This window comes from Hemiscyllium ocellatum, chromosome 15, assembly GCF_020745735.1.
Source record: "Hemiscyllium ocellatum isolate sHemOce1 chromosome 15, sHemOce1.pat.X.cur, whole genome shotgun sequence".
Classification (NCBI taxonomy): Eukaryota; Metazoa; Chordata; class Chondrichthyes; order Orectolobiformes; family Hemiscylliidae; genus Hemiscyllium; species Hemiscyllium ocellatum.
In genome coordinates this window covers 45017957-45038794 of record NC_083415.1, presented here as the reverse complement: position 1 = coordinate 45038794, position 20838 = coordinate 45017957, and the positions used below count along the sequence as shown (strand labels likewise).

Below are 20838 nucleotides of genomic sequence, written 5' to 3'. Positions count from 1 at the left end.
TGCCAGGGGTAGAGGTTGAGGTCAATGCAGGTGTGGGGAAGGAAATGAAATGGGCAGGGACCTGGGCAGGTGTGAAATCTGTGAAGTTTCTGGGAGGCAGCTGCTTGGAAAGGGATTTGAATATGGATGCACACCGACACCTTCAGTAGGAGGCAGGAATCCACCGGCCGAGGAGCATTCACAGACACTTTTGAAATTGAAAGTGTGCAATAGGGAAGGTAATGGTTGCATCAACACTTAGACTGGGCTGAGTAATCGGCAACCTGTGAATGAGGGGGCTGCTGCACCAACTGATGCTGGGGAGCACTGCATGAAGATGGATGTATAGTACATGACACAGACCTCTGCCCTGGCCATCCTGATGCATTGCTACCTGTGTGTTGCACCTCCCAATGCAGACATTGCTGGACAACTCATTGACAGTTACAGTTGTGGGCACAGATGCCAGGAAGAAATTAAGAGGTGGCATGATGAGTGTCAAAGTTATCAGCATGACCCAAGGCCACCATGCATTGTTTGTCTTCCTTCTCCATGAAACAATAGAGTCAGCATAGATCTCCATCCATGGAACATTGTCTGTAGTTATGAAGTGATGCTGATACTGTCACAATGTAATTCGGTGCTACGCAGAGAGAGACGAACAACCAGATTTCTGGTTAAAGCACAGATACTTCAAATAAAGTCAAGAATTGTTTATTAGCTATTTAGCCTGAACCATAAAAATGTCTTCAATAAGTCGTCTTCCTTCTATCCCCCTCAGTATGTCTTGGTGCAGTAGGGCGAGAGGAGTCTGCTCAATATTAGAGTCTTTCACTGTGAAGGTTTGGTCGATAGAATGTGGGGGCACCGTTTAAAAAATTAATTCAAAGGATGAGGGCAACACTGGCTAGGCCAGCATTCATTGTCCATCCTTAGAGGCAAGCATGTTGCTGAGGTGCTGGAGTCACATGTCAGCCAGACCACGATGGTAGATATGTCATTAGTGAGGCAGGGGTGTGTGTGTGTGTGTGTGTCTGTCTGTCTGTCACACCCCGCTGCCATGCTGTACATTGAGACAGGCGGAAGTGTGCATAATCTGCTGTACTGATGTAGCCTCTTGGTGATAAGGACCATTGTGTCCACAAGCCATTAACCAGTCCAGATCCTCCCAGTGCAGTTGGATTGCCAACATCACAGTGCCCTCTCCTGCCTGGCGCTTTGCCGGAGCAGCTCTCCAGGTATCCCCAGAGTGCCAGAGGCCTGGGGCATTCCTTCCTTGGCCGGCTGTGGAACTCACATTATGGAGGTGCTCATCAGATTGTGGACTTATACTCTTGAAACCTAACGTTGACACTGAGGTGTTAGTATCTAGGTTGGTGTAGGATGCAGCAGGCGTATCTGTCAATGCTTTCTCTGACGCCTTGCTACCCTCGTCCTCAAGAGGTGAAGGAGGTAGGTTCTGGGGTAGCTGGAGCTTTCTCGTCAGAGGTGGTGGCAATGCTGGCTGTGCCTGCAAGATAGAGGGCATCACGGCCAATGGTTAGAAGTGGTGTGCAATGAGTGGCACAGCCGGCTGAATTACTATGAGAATTGCATTGGAATGAAAAGTGGTACAGATGTATTAGTGGGATATGAATGGAGGAATGGTCTAGCCTTCTGTCATTGCCAGAATTTTCTTCTCCTAGGGGCTGAGGAGCTGAATATCAGGCAACCTCCACCAATGCCTCCTCCCTCACAACTTGTACTTGAATTGATTATATAAATTGTAACATACAGGAGGCTTTGAAACCAGGTGCAGTCCCTAAGTATAAAACCAACAGGCAGATTATAGTGCAATTAAAGCATTTTCTGAATGCACTCACATCTTTTGTTATGGTTTTATCCTATCTTACTGTCAGACCCCAGGCAGGTAAAACTGGCCTGGTAGGCAGCTTTTGAAATCCTGCACCAATTCTGGACACTAATCTGCTTTTTCTGAGCCTTAGGCTGGGTGGGGTCCTTCTACAAACAACATCATTTAATCTTGGAATGGTTGCTGAGTGGGAAGGTTTTTATGCCTTTTTTTTGCCAGACTGAAGACAGCATAAGGAGGATCCAATAGCACTCTTGACATGCAGTGGTAGTGTCACTACCTCTGTGCCAGAAGGTCCGAGATCAAGCCGCACTCCCTCCACCAGTGTGTTATCATTGTCCTGAACAGTTTATTTACAGAATCTATTTAAAGAAATCGGATAAGATGTGAAATCAAATAACAATGAATAATTAAATTTAGGCCAGCCTTTCGTCACTCCCCCTGAGTAGGAAACCTGACTCCATGCCTCCTAACTTATTTCTGATTGGTAGTTAAGTTCGAGGTATTAATTGTTTTGAGAACATGGTGGAAACATTTGCTACCTGTTAGATTCAGTAGGTATTTGACAAAGTGCAGAAGTTCCAGTGACACTGTCAGCCAAGACTGAAACCACATTTTTCTAGGGGAGGGTAAACAGCCAAAGGTCAGGATCCAAATTGGTACTTGTGATAATGATCAGAAGTGGGTGAGGTGGGTGTATTGTCCTGTAAATGGAAAATGAAGGATATGGGTAGAAAATTAGCAAGCAGAGCATACTTTCTGTACATAAAACTTGCTGTGCCATATACGAGTATGTACAGAGATAAGAAAATAAGACAGATGAACTCACAGCTGGATAGATTATGCAGAAGGGTGGGCTTTAAATTCCTGAGATTGGTTAAGCTGTGGGGGAGATGGCACCGAGAAGCTGGACAAGTTGCATCTGAATAGAGCCGGGGCTAAATTCCATGCTAGGCATTTTGTTCGTGATGTTGGTGAGGATTAAACTAACTCAGCACAGGTTTTAGAACAAAGAGAGAACTCGAGAAATTAATACTAGCATGTATAGAATGTGAGTGGAGTCACTTGGCACTAAAATAGAGAATTGTAAGTTGGAATAAAGGAAAGAGTAATGAAGTCTAAACCTGATTACGCTCCATGTCTGTGATTGCACGAAACATGGTTCGTCAGATTGAGGAGTCAAAGGCATAGTTTGTCTGATGGGATTATGATACAATGGCGATAACTGAGAGCTATCTCAGTTGTTACCATATATACTCATGTAAAAGTCGAATTTTTTAAGGCTATTTTTAAAGTTTCAACGTATGGAGTCAACTATGACACATGAATGAGTTCGAGGGGCTGAAATTCATGCTGCAGTCCAAAATACTATATTATTGGCAGAAGTCAATTTGATCGCTCAACTAATCCTGGGTAAAGAAGAAAAACACAATGAATTACGGTAAGGATAACTACCGGTAAAAGCAAGAGAAACGAGAATGAATTACTGGTAGTAAACTTTATTTATATATACCAGAACGAAAATTTAACATTGAAATCCTGCAAAATCACATCATCATGACCTGATATAATGGCACACTTAAAATGAAACATCTATTAAATTCTGATTGTGTAAGCGTCTTGAACATTTCTACCAAATACTTCTATTTCCCTCCAATTTACTCTTGTATGAAATGAACCTGAACAACATTACCACATTTGTCAAAGAATTAAAGAAATATGTAGCTAATATATCTCACTTTTATTCAGTTATTATGGCCCAATTAAAATGATTTTTAATGATATGAACTTTTGGATATATAGTGAACAAAGTGCAATAAGTACCAATAGACTTAGTGCCTGTCTGAATGAATGAATGAATCAAAAAGTGACGTAGTAAACCAAGTGGGCTAAGTAGAGTTATGAATGAATAGAGATGCAACATAGTAAACATGAGTAGAGTTACTGGTATGAATGAATAAATGCAATTTCATTTAAGTGGGTTAATGGGAACATGCAGTTTCCTTTGTAAGAAGTTTATAATGCGATATTGTAGGGTCAACTTTTACATGAGAAATATGAAAATACAAGTTTTTTGGCCAAAAGTAAGGGGCTGACTTTTACATGAGATCAACGTTTTCATGCGTATATACAGTAAATATGGTTACAAGGTGTTCAGCAAAGACAGGAAATGAGAAAGTGAAGGAAGGGTGTTGCTATTGGTTCAGGAATCATTGTGGTGCCAGAGAAGTAGGATCTTTCAGAGGGTTCAGGAACATTGATTTGGCTCGAGCTAAGAATAAGTGTTCAATTAACATTGTTCAGTATAATCTAAGACTGCCCAGGTGTGGGAAGGATGTAAAGGAAGGATATTGCAAAGAGGTGTAAACACAGTAGAGTAGTTGTGATGGTAGATTTTAATAGCTACTCAAGAGAGTTGCAGTCACATCTTCATGAAACACTTGCAAGATTGTGATGGAATTTCGTACATATCTAAATCTCCAGGGAACTATCCTCTGAGGCTCACAATTTACATTGGGCACAGGGACTTGATGCAAGTTAGGACAGATGTTTTAGATGACTGCAACTTTATGAAGGGTAGACTCTTGGGGGACCAGCCTTAAGTCAATTGGATTAAGCAGTCTGGAGGTGTCAAAGGTACAAATAAAGATTGTATGTGTGGAATTTACAATTACACTGTGTATTCATTTATATTCAACTTAATTGCAGATTTCCATGGTTATTGTTAAAAACGTCAAAACATTGGTACATCATGAACATTCTGAAGTACAAAATTCATCTGAATTTCAGTGAAAGAGATACGTTATATTTTCGTGTTGCATACTCACGACCTTCTTGAATTTTACTTTCCATCAATGTTTTCTACAATAAGATGTACTGAAACAGATTTCTGTAATGTATTGACTGAATCTATTTTGTGCACATTATTATCTCAGGAAATGCCCAACTCCTGGTTGTGATGGCTCAGGGCATGTCACTGGGAAGTTCACTGCTCATCATCGTTTGTCAGGCTGCCCATTAGCTGAACGGAACCAAGCACGGATGAAAATAGAGATATCAGACGTGGAAGGATCTTCCCGAAAAAGAAATCTCTTATCCTTTGGTCGAAGGAAGAAATCAAGACATCATGGGAGGTAATAACGGTAAATGCCATAAAGTTTGATTAAAATAAACATCAAACCATAGCGAAATAGGTTGATTATTGATTGATGTTTATAATGGTGAGATAACTTCCTCACTCTCCCATATTTTTCTTTTTCCAAAACTTTTCTTAGCTAAGACAGCGAAAAAATATCCTGCAACCATTAGGCAGTTTGCAAAAGTGTCTTCTACTGGCTATTGGATGATTCCCAGTTATTCTTTGATAACTGCCTTGCTAATTAGGAATTTAAAATGTTTCCAAGTGACATGATAAAATATTTTATTCATTATTTTATTACCAGTCATTTTATAAGACACAACTATTCGTACTATTTCACATCTAGTCTTTGAATGACCATATGGTTTAGTCTTGCAATGATGAACAAGAAAATGCATGAGAATGTTTTCTCCTAATAAAATACTGGGTGAAGTTATCCTTGATTTGCAATGTGCAGCAATAGTATGTATATAGATAGATGATAATTCCTCTTTTTAATAATTTGAGTAAAAGGTTTAGTAATTCAGTGGAAGCATTCAATGGGAATGCTCAGACGTGAATAAATACTTATCTCACGGTCAATTGCCTTCACAAAGAAGCAAAGTGATCTCATTCAGGCATTTTATTTTCAGACTTTAGGAAAGATTTTCACATTATTAAGCACTTGGACTATTGGGAGAAATTTCTTATAATAGAACTGTTCTTATATCCCTGGTCTGTATTACACTATTTATTGTACAGATGTACATCGCCAACACATACTTTTGAACATAGATGCATTTCAGCATAGCTCTGTATTTATTTAAAAATAAAGGCAAACATATTCTGCACAGCCACATAGTCAAATTCAGGAATAACATAACAAACATTAAAGTGTATTGTAACAATAAAGTGATTGAGGGAAAGAAAAACAACAATTTACCCAAGAGCACCACATCAACTTCTTGCCAATAATGAGCTGGAAAAAAATGACAGGATTATAAACCATCTCACTAAAAATAGGATGTAAATTTGGTCTTAATTTGTAGACATATTTAACATCACAAAATCTAAAATCATCCATGCTGGTAAGCAGTGCATTGTTCCACTTGAGTGCCAAAGATCACTGTACTATGATCTTTTTCTGTATTTTGTTTTGGTAAACACTGATTTTCTGATAATTGTGTTTTTTGTGACTCACTTTGTGGTAGCATGTTTTCAGGTATTCAGCTTCAGCTAATGGCCAGAATTTGTCTGCTATCCCGATTACTGCAATGATACACATTCATGGGGCTGACAAAAAAAAAATGATGTGAAATGCACTCAACGTTGAAGCAGAATGAATATGAACAGCGGTTAATATCTTGCTTTACACATCCACTTTATCTTTTTTTTCCAGGATTGGTCGTCCACCTAAGTATCATAAGATTCAACAAGAGGAATTAAAAGTCAGTTTTCAGAGTGAGTTAAAATGCAGGTTTCTTCACAAGATGAGTTATTTCTGGCAGTTCATGATGCATCATATATTTAATATTTAATTTAGTTAAAAAAAAACATTTTTTCCTGTTTGAAACTTCAGAAGTCTATTTATAAGGGGTGAAATTCAATCAGCAAACTTTACAAACAAACAGCTAATGTTCTTATACTGCATTTCTCTGTTATTGGTACACAGGCATTCATCCATTTAAAATAAAAATAGCATGCACAGCAAGGCAGTCTGAGACCATAAAAATATTTGTAAGTGAATTTGATTATTCTGATCCTGATAGTTTCTGAACTCTATGATGACACTATTAGAAGTTTCTTTCCTTTTTCTCTGTAAGGAAGTAAACTTCACTCTTATTTTCGAGTCTTTTGCGAAATGAAATGAAACAAATAGAGCTCAGGTTCTACAAATTGCTTCAATAATTCAGAGAAAGAATGTGCACCAACAGCCCATAACTCTACCTTTAATTAACAGCAAAAACTGTTCTGATTTTTATTTGCTTTTTTATTTTTTTTAAATTTGTTTTGCCATTTTGCTGTGTTTTCATCACCTCTTCCTTCAAGGCAAAGACTGATGCTGGGATATGGTTCCAAGTGTACCAGTAGCGCAAACATTAAACAGTTCAATTGTCCATCTTATCTGTGGTGGTAGGCTGAACATTACTCTTGCCTTTCACCTGGTGTCCATATAGGAGGTAGAAGTTCACCTTGTTTTTGCATGATTTTCAGGGTAAAAGAACATATGAATTAGGAGCAGGAATAGGTCATCTGGCCTTTTGAGCCTGCTCCAACATTCAGTGAGAACATAGCTGATCTTTTAGTGGCCTCAGCTCCACATACCTACCCTCTCGTCATAACCCTTAATTTCTTTATTGTTCAAAAGGATCTATCTTAGCTTTAAAAACATTTACTGAGGAAGCCTCAACCACTTCGTTGGGCAGGGAATTCCATAGATTCACTACCTTCGAAGTGAAGAAGTTCTGTCTCAATTCAGTCCTAAATCTGCTCCCCCTAATTTTGAGGCTATGCACTCTTGTCCAAGTTTCAATTGCCAGTGGAAACATACTCTCTATTTCTATCTTATCAATTCCCTTCATAATTTTATATGTTTCTATAATATCCTCCCTCATTCTTCTAAATTTCAATGAACATAATCAGTCTCTCCTCAGAAGCCAACCCTCTCAACTCTGGAATCAACCTAGTGAACCTCCTCTGCACCCTTTCTAGTGCCAATATATCTTTTCTCAAGTAAGGAGACTAAACATTGCATGCAGTACTCTAGGTATGGCCTCACCAGTCCCCTGTGTAGATGTAATATAACCTCTCTGCTTTTAAACTCAATCCCTTTCGCAATGATGGACAAAATTCCATTTGCCTTCCTAATTACCTGTTGCACCTGCAGACCAACCTTCTCTGATTTATGCACAAGGATCCCCAGGTTCCTCTGTCCAGCTGCATGCTGCAATTTTTTTTACCATTCAAGTAATAGTCCTTTTTACTGTTATTTCTACTGAAATGGATGGCTTCACATTCATTAACATTATACTCCATCTGCCAGACCTTTGCCCACTCACTTAAGACTTAAGACTATCTATGTCTTTTTGCAAAATTTCATAGTCCTTTGCACACTTTTCTCTACCACTGATTTTAGTGACATCCGCAAACTTTGACAGACTGCATATCTCTCCAACTCCAAATCATCTACGCAAATTGTGAATTATTGTGGTCCCAACATTGATCCCTACCACTAAACACTGATTGCCAACCAGAATAGTACTCATTTATTCCTACTGTTTGCTTCCTATTGGTTAACCAATCCTCTGTCCATGCTTATACATTTCCCGTAACGCCATGTGTCTTTATCTTATGCAGCAGCCTTTTGTGTGGCACCTTGTTGAGTTCCGTTTGAAAATCTAGGTACACCACACCTACTGGGACCCTGTTGTCCACCGTGTTCATAATGTCTTCGTAGAATTCCAAAAGATTAGTTAAGCATGGCCTTCCCTTCATGAGCACATGCAGCGTCTGACCAATAAGACAATTTCTATCTCAATGTCTTGCTATTTCTTCCTTGATAATAGACTCAAGCATTTTTCCCACTACAGAAGTTAAGCTAACTGGTCTATAATTCCTCCTCTTTTGTCTACCTCCCTTTTTAAACAGTGGTGTCACATTTTCTGTTTTCCAATCTGCTGGAACTGCCCCAAAGTCTAAGAAATTTTGGGAAGTTGCACAAATGCACTTGTTATTTCCCGCCAACTCTTACAGTACTCTGGGATGCATTCCATTAGGGCCAGGAGACTTGTCTACCCTTACCTCCATTAGCTTGCCCAACACTAACCTTTCCCATAATAATGATTGTTTCCAAGTCCTAACCTATCTTCGTCCCTGTCAATTACTGGCATTTATTAGTGTCCTCCACTGTGAAGACCGACACAAAATACCTATTCAATGCCTCGGTCATTTCCTCATATCCCATTACTAAATCCCCCTTCTCATCCTCTAAAGGACCAGTGTTTACTTTAGCCACTTTTTTTGTTCTATATATTTATAGAAACTTTTACTCTCTGTCTTTATATTCTGAACTAGGTTTTTTAGCTCAATCTATCTTACTTTTCTTTATAACTCTGTTTGTGGCTTTCTGTTGACCTATAGAGCTTTCCCAATATTCTATTTCCTGCTGATCTTGGCCACTTTGTATGCCTTCTCTTTCAATTTGATAGCCTCCCTTATTTCCTTAGACATCCATGGCAGATTACCCCTTTTCTTACAGTCCTTCCTTTTCATTGGTATATACTTTCACTGAGCACTTTGAAAAATTGCTTTGAAAGTCCTCCGCTGTTCATCAACTGATGCACCATAAAGTCTTTGTTTCCAGTCTACTTAGTCAAGTCCTTCTTCAACGTAGTATAGTCTCGCTTGTTTAAGCACAGTACCCTGGTATTAGATTTTACCTTCACAGTTTCCATCTGTATTCTAAATTCAACCATACTGTGATTGTTCCTTCCAAGAGAATCCCTAACTTTGAAATCATTAATTATTTTTGTCTAATTACACAGGACCAGGTCTAGGATAGCTTTCTTTCTTTTCCATTACATACTGTTCAAGAAAACTATCACAGATACATTCAATGAATTCCTTCTCAAGGCTATCCTGACCAACCTGGTTCTACCAATCAACATGTAGATTAAAATCCCCCAGATAATTGCCATACCATTTCGTTGTTTATTGCCTTGCCCAATGTGATGTTGTTATTTGGTGGCCTATAGACTACACCTGTCAATGATCTTTTAGAGTCATAGAGTTGTACAGCATGGAAACAGACCCTTCGGTCCAACCTGTCCATGCCGACTAGATATCCGAACCCAATCTAGTCCCACCTGTCAGTACCCGGCCCATATCCCTCCAAACCCTTCCTATTCATATACTCATCCAGTTGCCTTTTAAATGTTGCAATTGTACCAGCCTCCACCACTTCCCCTGACAACTCATTCTATATACGTACCACCTTCTGCATGAAAAAATAGCCCCTTAAGTCTCTTTTGTATCTTTCCCCTCTCCCCCAAACGTATGCTGTGTAGTTCTGGACTCCCCCACCCCAGGGAAAAGACTTTGTCTATTTAATTTCTCATTAGAATTTCTAATTTTCATCCAAATTGCTTCCACCTTATACTCAATAGAACCTATATCATCTCTCACCACTGCCCTGATGTCATCCGTAAATATCAGAGCTATACCACCTCCCTTACCTTCCTGTCTGTCCTTCCAAATAATCTGATTCCCTTGGATATTTAACTCCCAGTCGTGACCATCCTGCAACCATGTCTCCACAATGGCTACTAAATCATATTCATTTGCGATGATTTGTGCCGTTAACTCATCTCCTTTGTTATGAATGCTATGTGCATTCAGATAAAATGCCCTTTTGCTGGTTTTGTACCTCTTCGTGAATTCCAACATCTCAAATAATAGCATCTCCGGAGTTATCCTTCCTTTTTACTTCTTTCACAGACTGCCTTGTAGTTAAACCTTCCTGCACACATGCTAACCTGCTGCTTTCCTTTTCATTTATCACCATACTTCCTGTTGTTTTCCCTTCCCTTTCCTTCTTTTCGCTAAACACTGGTTCCAGATTGGTTCATTTGGAGGCCATCCCATCAGTACAGATCTCTCCTGTTCCAAAATTGATGCCAATCCTACATGAAATGGAATCCCTCTTTCCCACATCACTCCTTTAACCACGTGTTTACTTCCCTAATTTTCTTATCCCTAAGCCAATTTGCACGTGGCTCAGGTAGTAAACTTGAGATTATAACCCTTGAGGACCTGTTCCTTAACTTTATTCCTAGTGCTTGATAATCCCCAAGCAGGTCCTCCTTCCTAGCCTTGCTGATGTTGTTTGTTCCAACGTGGACCACAACAACTGGGTCCTCCCCCTCCTGCTCCATTATTCTTTCAAGTCGATCAGAGATGTCTTGCACCATGACACCAGGCTGGTAACAGACCATGCAGGAACTCTCAATCCTGCTTACAAAGGATACTATCTATCTCCCTAATTATAGAACCCCCTATAACTACCACTTTTTTTTTGCTTCCCCCCCCTTGAATGGCCTCCTGTACCACAGTGCCGTGGTCAGCTGCAGCCCTTTTCTTCATCCACACAGGGAGCAAGTACCTTATACCTGCTGGACAGGGTCAAGAGCTGAGACTCCTCTGTTCCTGAACTACCTACCTGCCTCACTTGCAATCCCACCCTGCTGTCCCTGATTACTGATTGCATTTGAAGTATTTAATCTACCAGGTGTCACCGCCTCCTGAAACAAAGCGTCTAGGTACTACTCCCCCCCCCCCCCCCCCCCCCCCCCCCCCCGCATGTGTTTGAAGCTCAGATTCAAAATTGGCATTCTAATCATTAATTCCACATGACAATTGTGTACAAAATGTGACAGCCACAACACAGTTTAAGGCAGTCCTTGGGCTGAATTTAATTCCCTTCTGGAGTGTGGCATATGGAAGTGGGAGGAGGCTAGAACTGAAGAGCTATTGGCATTCTGTGAGGCAGGGCATCAACACTTCAAGTCAAAGTTCTGATGACAACAGGCAATTAACTGCCCAGTTTTCATGGAGTTTTGTTGCATCTTCTGAAAATAGCCACATTGGGGTTGTTCCACCTTTGCAGGAGATAGATAAGGCTACCTCCATTAAGTTCAGCCTTTTATGTGGCGGCTTCTTGGTTTGTAACAGGTGACATGAGTGAAACCAGTTAGTTTGCTATCCATATGACCATCAAACAGATGGCAATACTGTTTTTGTAAGGAGCCAGCAACACATCATCACCTTTCAAACGTAGATTGGTGATCAGAAGGAGTGAACTGTCAGATTGCTACATTGCTGGTTTCCCCACATAGAGGGCATCATTGAGTGTATCAAGATATTTATGTTCACATCAAAAGCCAGGAATGGGTTCCACTTTCTGAATATTTGTCCATACTTAACCAAGGAAGTTAAGGATAGAAAGCAAAAAAGTACAAAGTGGCAAAAATGAGTGGTAAGCCAGAGGATTGAGAAAGTTTAAAAGACAACAAAAATGGATTACAAAATAATATTGGCAAAAAAAATGAACTTTGAAGGCAAAGTGTCAAGTAACATGAAAACAGAAAGTAGCAGTTGCTTTAAATATCTGGAAAGAAAGAGAGAGAAAGGCCAAAGAGATCATAGACCTTTGAAAATGAGGCTGGGAAATAATAATGGGGAATCAGGAAATGGTTGTGTAAATACTTTGCATCAGTTTTCATATCCAGAGCACCAATAGCATTCCAAATATGCTAAAGAACAGGGATGGAGAAAAAAAATCATGATAACTATTGCTAGCAATAAAGTATTAGGAAAACTAATGGGGCCAAAGGCCAATAAATAATCTGGATTGTATCCTAAGAGTTTAAGGGAAATGGCTGCAGATATAATTTATCCACTTGAGTAATCTTCCAACAATCCATAGATTCTGGAAAAGTCCCAGACAATTAGAAAACTGCCAGTGTAACACCCTTATTCAAAAAGGGAGGAGACAAAAAGACAGGCCATTTAGCTTAACATCTACTATTTGCAAGATATTAGAATGTGTTGATATGATGTAATTGTAGAGCATTTAGAAAGTAATTATCAAACAAAGTCAGCATGACATCATGAAGGAGAGGTCATATCTGAAAATAAAAATTAGAGTTCTTAGAGGAGGTAGAATAGATAAAGGGGAACCAGTGGATGTAATATATTTGGATTTCCAAAAGGTGCTCCGGAAGATACTGTGCATAAGGCTACTCAGGATAATAAGAGCCCATGGTGTTAGGCATAATATATTAGCATGTATAGATAATTGGCTACCTAATACAACACCAGTAAGTATGGATAATGGGGGCATTTTCAGGAATAGGGATCAGCCACAATTATTTATAATACGTACCTTAATGACTTGGATGAGGGAAGTGAATGTACTATCACTGAGTTTTCAGATGACACAAAAATACATGGGAAGTCAATGGCAGGGAATTACACAAAGAGTACAAAGTGGTGGAGACAGATTACATAAGTGGGTGAAACTTGGCAAATTGAATAAATATGGAACAAATTTGGCAGAACTAATAGAGGAGCTGAATATTATTTAAATGAAGAATGACTGCAAAATTTATTAAATGATTTATTAAATGTCCTAATACTTTCCTGAGTATTTTGACAATTCCCGTTGATACTTTCGGTACTCCCCTCTGACAGGGCCTTTTGATAATTTTGACTGCTCCCTAATTTTGACAGTTCTTTTCACAATTCCAAAGAGCTTCCGAAGGAGTAGGTCAGATGAACAGAATGGATGCACTTTAAGGGAAGTTAAGATAGGCAATTAAAACGAGGAACCTTTGGGTTCTTTCTAATAGAGTAAGATGAGGAAAGGTGGCAGAGGCTGTTATGGGGCATGAGCACTGCATGGCTGGGTGATTCTGTGCAAAATCTTTTTCTTTTGAAAACTACACACCAATTGTTTCATTAAATAACAATTTGTTTTATACAAACAAAACTAACTCTGAAATGAGCAAATATTTTAAGGATACTTTAAAAAAATGGCATGTGTCATTCCAACCTTACTGTTTTTCTAATGCTATATTTCCAGACATTCCAAAAGATGGTTTGCAACAAGACTTGCATCAGTCCGTCTTTATGTCTGCCATGTCCCCACATCCAGCTCGTTCATTGTCCTTGTGCTGGGAACAACATTGCAAGCTGCTTCCAGGTGTAGCTGGAATTAGTGCCAGCAGAGTGGCCAAATGGAGTATTGAAGAGGTAAGAAGAGAAAGAGAAGTGGTGGAAATGCAGCAGTTTAGAAATGTACTTTCAAGTCCATTTGAATGCTGGGATTGTTGTGAAGTAAAGCTGCGTGATCATGCTTTCAATTATTTCCAGTCTCTTTCGCAGTCAGAGGGTACACTGATCAGAAATAACATTCGGAAAAAGAATCTCAGCAGTTTGTCATTGTTTGATTGTATATTTGTTTCTAAGATGTACAAAACATTTTTAGTGCTGCATAAGTTTGTTTTGCTTGGCTTTTGATTAAACTTATTTGTTAAAATATAAATAGATGACTACTTGTTCCAGATTGGTCTGTAATTAGTTTGACATTATTTGCCTAATGTAACTTATTCGGAGCAAATATTTATTTTAGAACAAAACATTCAGTCGATCTGGTGGTTCATTGGATAAAATTATGTAACTTTGTGTTGAAACAGACTAACAAAGCCATGAGGAATAAGTATCCTATGTTCTCATTTTCTATACTAGACAATATACAAGCATTAAAGGAATGTAGTTTGGATTCAGTTCTGACGGTCCTCCGAGATGAAACAAAAACAGGCTGACATTCAGTCGACAAAATGTTGCACAGTGGGTTAAACCCACACAGACACACACTCGCACGCACATGTTCAGGAGTGGGATTCACCAACACCTTCTCGAGGGTAATTGAGGATGGACAGTACCCGGGTTCAATTCCAACCTCTGGCAACTGTCTGTGTTGAGTTTGCACAACCTCCCCGTGTATACGCCGGTTTCCTCCCACAGTCCACAAATGTGCAGGTTAGGTGAATTGGCTATGCTAAACTGCCCATAGTATTAGGTGAAGTGGTAAATGTAGGGGAATGGGTCTGGGTGGGTTGCTCTTCGGAGGGTCGGTGTGGACTTGTTGGGCCAAAGGGCCTGTTTCCACATTGTAAGTAATCTAATCTAATCTATAATTGGGCAAAATACTCATAACTGTCACATCTACAAAATGGTGTGGCTAAACCATCTGAGATGCCTGCGAAAGATGTGCTGTCACCAGTCACCTTTTATTGGTATTTATCTCAGCTACTGTAACCAGGTGGGAAAGGATGCCCACACAAAATCATCAACAGATTAATCCCGAGAGCCGCTAAGCAGAGTGTTTGGTGTCTAAGTGGTATATGTTGTGTCAGTTATTCTAGTGTTAATTCATTGTAGCTAATATGTGCTGTAATACTGAGCCTAATATCCCACAAGAAATAATCATGTATCTTAAAGTAATGGAACTAGGTAATAAATGCCCCCTAATTCTGGTCTCACTACAAGAGGAAACATCCTTTCCACATCCACTTTGTTCAGACTATTTAAGATCTTATAAACTTCAAACAGATCAAAAACATACAAATTTAAAGAACTTTGTGAAGCTGGAGATTGTTAATCTCACTCAAGATGTTCAGTCTTCCTCAGTTAAATAGGCAAAATTTACTCAAGTTCTAATAATTTCTGTTTTTTTTGTTAACTGAGCAAATACCTAGTGTAATAGATAGAAGAACTAATAGCACAGATTTTGTTCATTTAGTATATTCTTATCACTACAACAATTTTATTTATTTATTCCAGGTGGGAAACTTTGTCCAGACACTCACTGGCTGTGATCAACAGGCAAAGCTCTTCAAAGAAGAGGTAGAATCAAGTTACCTCATACTCCTAGTAGTTTTTGTATAATATTGTGTTATTTTATTAAGACCTTGAAATTGTGCCACATTATACTTGTACATGAAGACTTAAAATGCTCGGTTGAGCTTCCTCTTTCTGCATCTTAAACCTTAATAGAATTCCAAGCAACAGTATTACCCTTTTACGTTAATATCCCATTGCACAATTTCAAGATGAGTATTTTCTTTAAGCACTGAAAGCAGAATATTTATTTTGAACTTATTCTTCGGAATATTTCTTAGAAATAAATCATGCGATATGACATTTTCATACTTTCAACTCTGTTGATGGACTCTTACATTTTATTTTGCAGTCAATTGATGGGGAGGCTTTTCTTCTTCTAACACAAGTGGATATAGTGAAGATCATGAGCATTAAACTTGGTCCAGCATTGAAGATTTATAACTCAATTCTTATGTTCAAAAGTGCAGATGATACTTCAACATGACATTCCTCTGAATTTAAATGTAATGTTAACACGTAACAACAAGAAATTTCACCAGTTTCTCTTACATTGATAAATTTGTGCAAAATGGGCAAGAATATTGAGAAAAACAAATTACATTGTAGTTGTCAGTATGTATGTGGAGTTCCAAACATTGCTTGATTTACCTTGAGGTCTGTGATAGAATATTTGGATTATATTTCTATTTATGAAACCCAGTGATCTGTTATGTGGAAATATATTGGATTTTATTGTGATGATTGGCATTTGTAATGTAATGAAACAATGACTACTTTTTTAATAAAAGTTATGGAAACACTACCATACAGATACATGCATACATTTAAATTATATTTGGATGCATTTAAATAATGTTCAGTTTTGCATCATTGAACAAGTTATGGATAAATTTAATGACGAGTGACTAATATAAGGAAAATGTTATGTATTTTGTAGTGCATATGTTTAAAAGGCAGAGCCTTAAATGAGGAATGCAGCTTTTCCAATTATTTATGAGTTTAAATTTGGTATTCCACTAAGAGTATTTTACCATATTTAGACAAAGTGAAAAGTTGAATAAAACTGCAGTTTTTTAATGTTATCACATCTCCTTACATGTGAAATTTGTATACTATAATATTACGGAACTGTAAACTTGTATATTTACTTGCTAGCTTGAGGGAACAAAGACATGTCGGATGAATTTAGCAAGTATATATCTAATATTACTGCAGCAGTTACCTCTAAACAATATTTTAGTTTCTGTGGGTGATCAACTTTGATTTCCATACTAAGCCGAGTGCATATATTTTTACTGGAGCCATTTGGAATACCATTTTATCATTTTTAAAAAATACACTGAACACGTTTGGGCTGCTGTACTGATTCATCTTATTTGCTGGAAAGACTATCTAAATGAGTTAAGAGTTATGAATAAATTATCTTGCTGAGACAGCTTGCTTTGATAATTACATTTTAAATGTTACTTTGGAATGTAATTTTTTTTCACAAGTTAAAATAGCAAAGGATATTAAAGAACAACGTGAGTAATGCTTTCTTTAAAAATCAGATACAAAATTATAAAGGACTACTGTTGATCTAGTTAATATTGTAGTGAAATCATGAATAAACCCTTTATAAACATGTTCACAATTTATGCTACATTCAGGGTAGAGAGGAAAGCTTCCTTCTTGGTTCCTATGTTTGTATTCCTTTTTGTGCTCCCACTAAATCATTTTCCTGCTTTCAATTCACGCTGTACATCAGCACACCAACCATAGTGTTCAAAATAATTTATATTTAAAAAGTATAATTATCATGCCATGATTTGTTACACAGTCTTTGTGGAAAATTGTGACACTTGTATGATTTAATAATTTGGAATATAATTTTTTTCAGAAATATTAATTTACATATTTATATTTGTAAAGATGTCAAAAATCTCTTCGTGAATCTGTAAGAAATAATAATTTTTAAAAATGCAAAGGAATTTAAAATAGTTAATTGTGTATATCTATATTATGTGTTGAGATTCCTGCTCATGTCGTTCATGTTGTTGGTTTATTTTCGTTTTGTGGACTGTGCAATGCCATATTTGCCATTTCAATCACCATTAGTAATATTTGACTTTAATGTTACTGCTTGTGCCTGTTTGTGTTGTGTATAAAACTTGTTTGAATTCAAATCTTCCTGTAGTATAATTGTTGAGATATAGCAGGTATGAATGGTTACTTAGGCGAGATGGCCACTTAACAAACCTTGGTCATCGACAGCCGTGCACATGAAATGAACATCTGTGATTAAAATTTGTAGTATTTATTGTGCTAAGATCCATTTTATCTAGATCGAATTAGTAATCATTGGTTGCACATCTAAATTAAAAGAGGATACAATACCTATATTATAAAAGTGCTGCATTTAGATGTGCAATATTTTAATAATGCTTTTAAGAAAACAAGGTATTTACTGAGATTTTCTCTAGTACTGTTCTTGTGTTATCGATTGGGATGCAATAATTATTGATCAAAAACAATTGAAATCAGATGAACAAAAACTTTGTCAGATCTATTAGGATATTTAATAGGAATTTTTAAAGCCTACACTTTAAATCACTTCAGATAAATTTGTTCCAGTGTTTAGACACCAACCTTTGGACTGGTTGACTCCAGAATGGCACGGTGACTCAATGGTTAACACTGCTGCCTTACAGCGCCAGGAACCCGGGTTCGATTCCACCTCAGGCAGCTATCTGAATGGAGTTTGCACATTCTGCCTGTGTCTGCATGGGTTTCCTCTGGGTTCTCAGGTTTCCTTCCACAATCCAAAGATGTGCAGGTCAGGTGAATTGGCCATGCTAAATTGCCCATAGTGCGAGGGGCATTAGTCAGGGTAAATGTAGGGTAAGATCAGAGAATGAGTCTTGGTAAGCTACTCTTCGAAGGATCGGTGTGGGCTGAAGGGCCTGCTTCAATACTGTAGGAAATCTAATGAAAGTGGAAGTGCATACTGGGTGTAGGACCTGCCTCCATTTGCTGGTACTGTGTGTAGACCCATTTTAGAAATGAATAATACCACCATACAGTCCTTCAGTCCTCATTTCATAGCCTCATCCTGCCTACACATTCTCTGCAACCCCATTCATAGTAACCCATGCCATCTCGTACATGCAATGCCACCCAATGCCCAGCTACCCATTTCTATGCTATCCCTCATACCCCCTTTGTTACTCTATGCTCCTCTATCCTTCTCTGTAGCTTTGATGCCAGCGAATGCCCTATATCTAATCCATATGTTGCCTCACACCCTTCTATCAATCTATGGTATTCAGCCAAATCTCAAACCTTTTGTAGCCCCTATGCCAATTCCTGCCACTATTGACTACCCTTTCATCTGCATTATTAGTACTCAGCATATGCAGACATCTGGGGAAACCCACCATTGTGAGTTAAATTAAATTAAAGTATATTGCAGATTTTATATTGAGGAAAATACCCATTCATTAAAAAACATTTATTGCACAAACATTCTTTTAGTTCAGTAAAACCTTATAAATACAAACTATTCATTCAAGTTCAACAGTGTTGGGATTCAGAGTCAAATATCAAAAAGTCCAAATCTACTTGTAGCTGTCAATCAAAGTGTGAAATACAAAGTACCCCACTGTGATAGTAGCTTCTTGTGAACTCAATCATGATGCACTAACCTCAGAGTGAAAATCCTAAACTACTATCATGATAGACTGAAATGGAAAGCAATCCTTTTCTTCAATAACTAACCAGTCTTTTAAATATCTTGATGGTATTTTCAGGTTCCTTTGGCAACTGTGACTTTTCTTAGGACCAGGGGAAGCCATTCTGCCCTTCTGGTCTGCTTCACCATTTGATAGAATGCTGGCTGATCTTGTTGTGGTTTCAACTCCACTTTTACTGTTCGCCCCCCTCCCAATATCCCTTGACTATCACAATTAACATAACTCATTTCTGAATAACATCAGTGAACCAGCCTCAGTTGCTTTCTAGAGAAGAAAATTCCATGATTCTTTAAGAGGATAAAATTATCTTCATCTCTAGCTTAAAAGGGAACTTCTTACTGTTAAACTGTCCCGTAGTTCTTGTCTCCCCACAAGAAGAAACTTTAACCCTATCCAGCACCCTCAGGATTTAATATGCTTCAATAAGATCACCTCTTGTTATTCTAAACTCCAATAGGTAAGACTCAACCTGTTCAATCTTACTTTATAGGCTTCCATTGCAGCATCATTGTTGGCTCTTATGTCAGTGAGTAGGTCTATTTCACTACATTTGATTGAAGCAAAATACTCAACTCTAATTCTGGCTAAACTAAGGGAACTTAAAAGTAATAAGTCGAACCATAGGCTTTAATTGCTTAGCATTTTGGCTCAATGATTCAATCTTATTTTCTGATCACATATTTGAGTTTTAATCAAGACATTTATTTTGTTCTGGATCAATATTGTATCATAAAATCTGGAGTTGTTATACTGCCTTGCTTCTACACATTGAATAGTTTAAGAACAACTTTAAAATTTTAGATTATAACACATATCAAAGCAATGTCACTTTTCTCCTTTGCACTATTTTCAAATTGTCAGTGCATTTTGGCAAGTTCAGCATTGGTGGCTAAGATGTGCTCTCAAAAGAGAAGTAAAACAACAAAGCAATATTGCAGAACAAATTATGGTTGTTTCATACAAATGTAAAATGTAAGGAAGTTTTAAAATGTAAAAGATAATGTAAATATTATTTATGTAATTTTAATGTTATTTCCTCAGTCTGATTGCATTAAGACTCAGTATATCAAATAAAAAAATCCAGAATCAAAGATTTATCACCTCATTAATAATGATAAAAAGCAGTTATTTTTGTTTTTGATTGAAAAAAAATTGATCTGTTTATTTATCATTCGTACTGTTCAGATAGTCTATGTTAAAGTGTACATAAAGACTGTGAATTGTAATTATTACTCTTAGAATAATAGATTAAACCCCATGAAATGAAACCAGGTGATGTAACAGCGATGCTATCTTAAGGCAAGTCATTCCTAGGTGTGAATGTGCTTAACTAAATATGAACTAACTGGAACAGAATTTGATTGAGAATACTTCTTATATTCCAGTTATGTAAAATTATATTCTTTGCCTTTTGTATTGCTCTGAGAGGATGTTACCTCATGTAATTATTGTTTCAAAGATTGACATAAGCACAATGTTGCTTCAATCAGTTGACTAGTTTTTGTGTAGTTCAAACAGCAGAATCTCACATTTCAAAGAATATATTTTATTAACAGAATTTGTAGGATATACACAAATCTCACACTCTATTGGCAATGTTTTGTGCTGCAGATGATTTTTCCTTGCTCAGAATGTTTTCTTTTAATTCAGTTTGTGACAGCTAGAGATGGCTCACTGAGGTTAGATTGCAGGTT

General features: G+C 37.7%; 1 protein-coding gene across 1 annotated transcript in view; it reads left to right on the top strand.

The window, feature by feature from the left end:
• Positions 1–15897, top strand: part of l3mbtl1 (L3MBTL histone methyl-lysine binding protein 1) — a 43889-nt gene extending 27992 nt beyond the window's left edge. Inside the window, exons 12-16 of the mRNA XM_060835921.1 lie at positions 4768–4965; positions 6349–6410; positions 13603–13760; positions 15354–15416; positions 15763–15897. Of these exons, the coding sequence (XP_060691904.1) occupies positions 4768–4965; positions 6349–6410; positions 13603–13760; positions 15354–15416; positions 15763–15897 (616 nt within the window). The remainder of the gene's footprint in view (positions 1–4767; positions 4966–6348; positions 6411–13602; positions 13761–15353; positions 15417–15762) is intronic.
• Positions 15898–20838: the final 4941 nt, after the last annotated feature.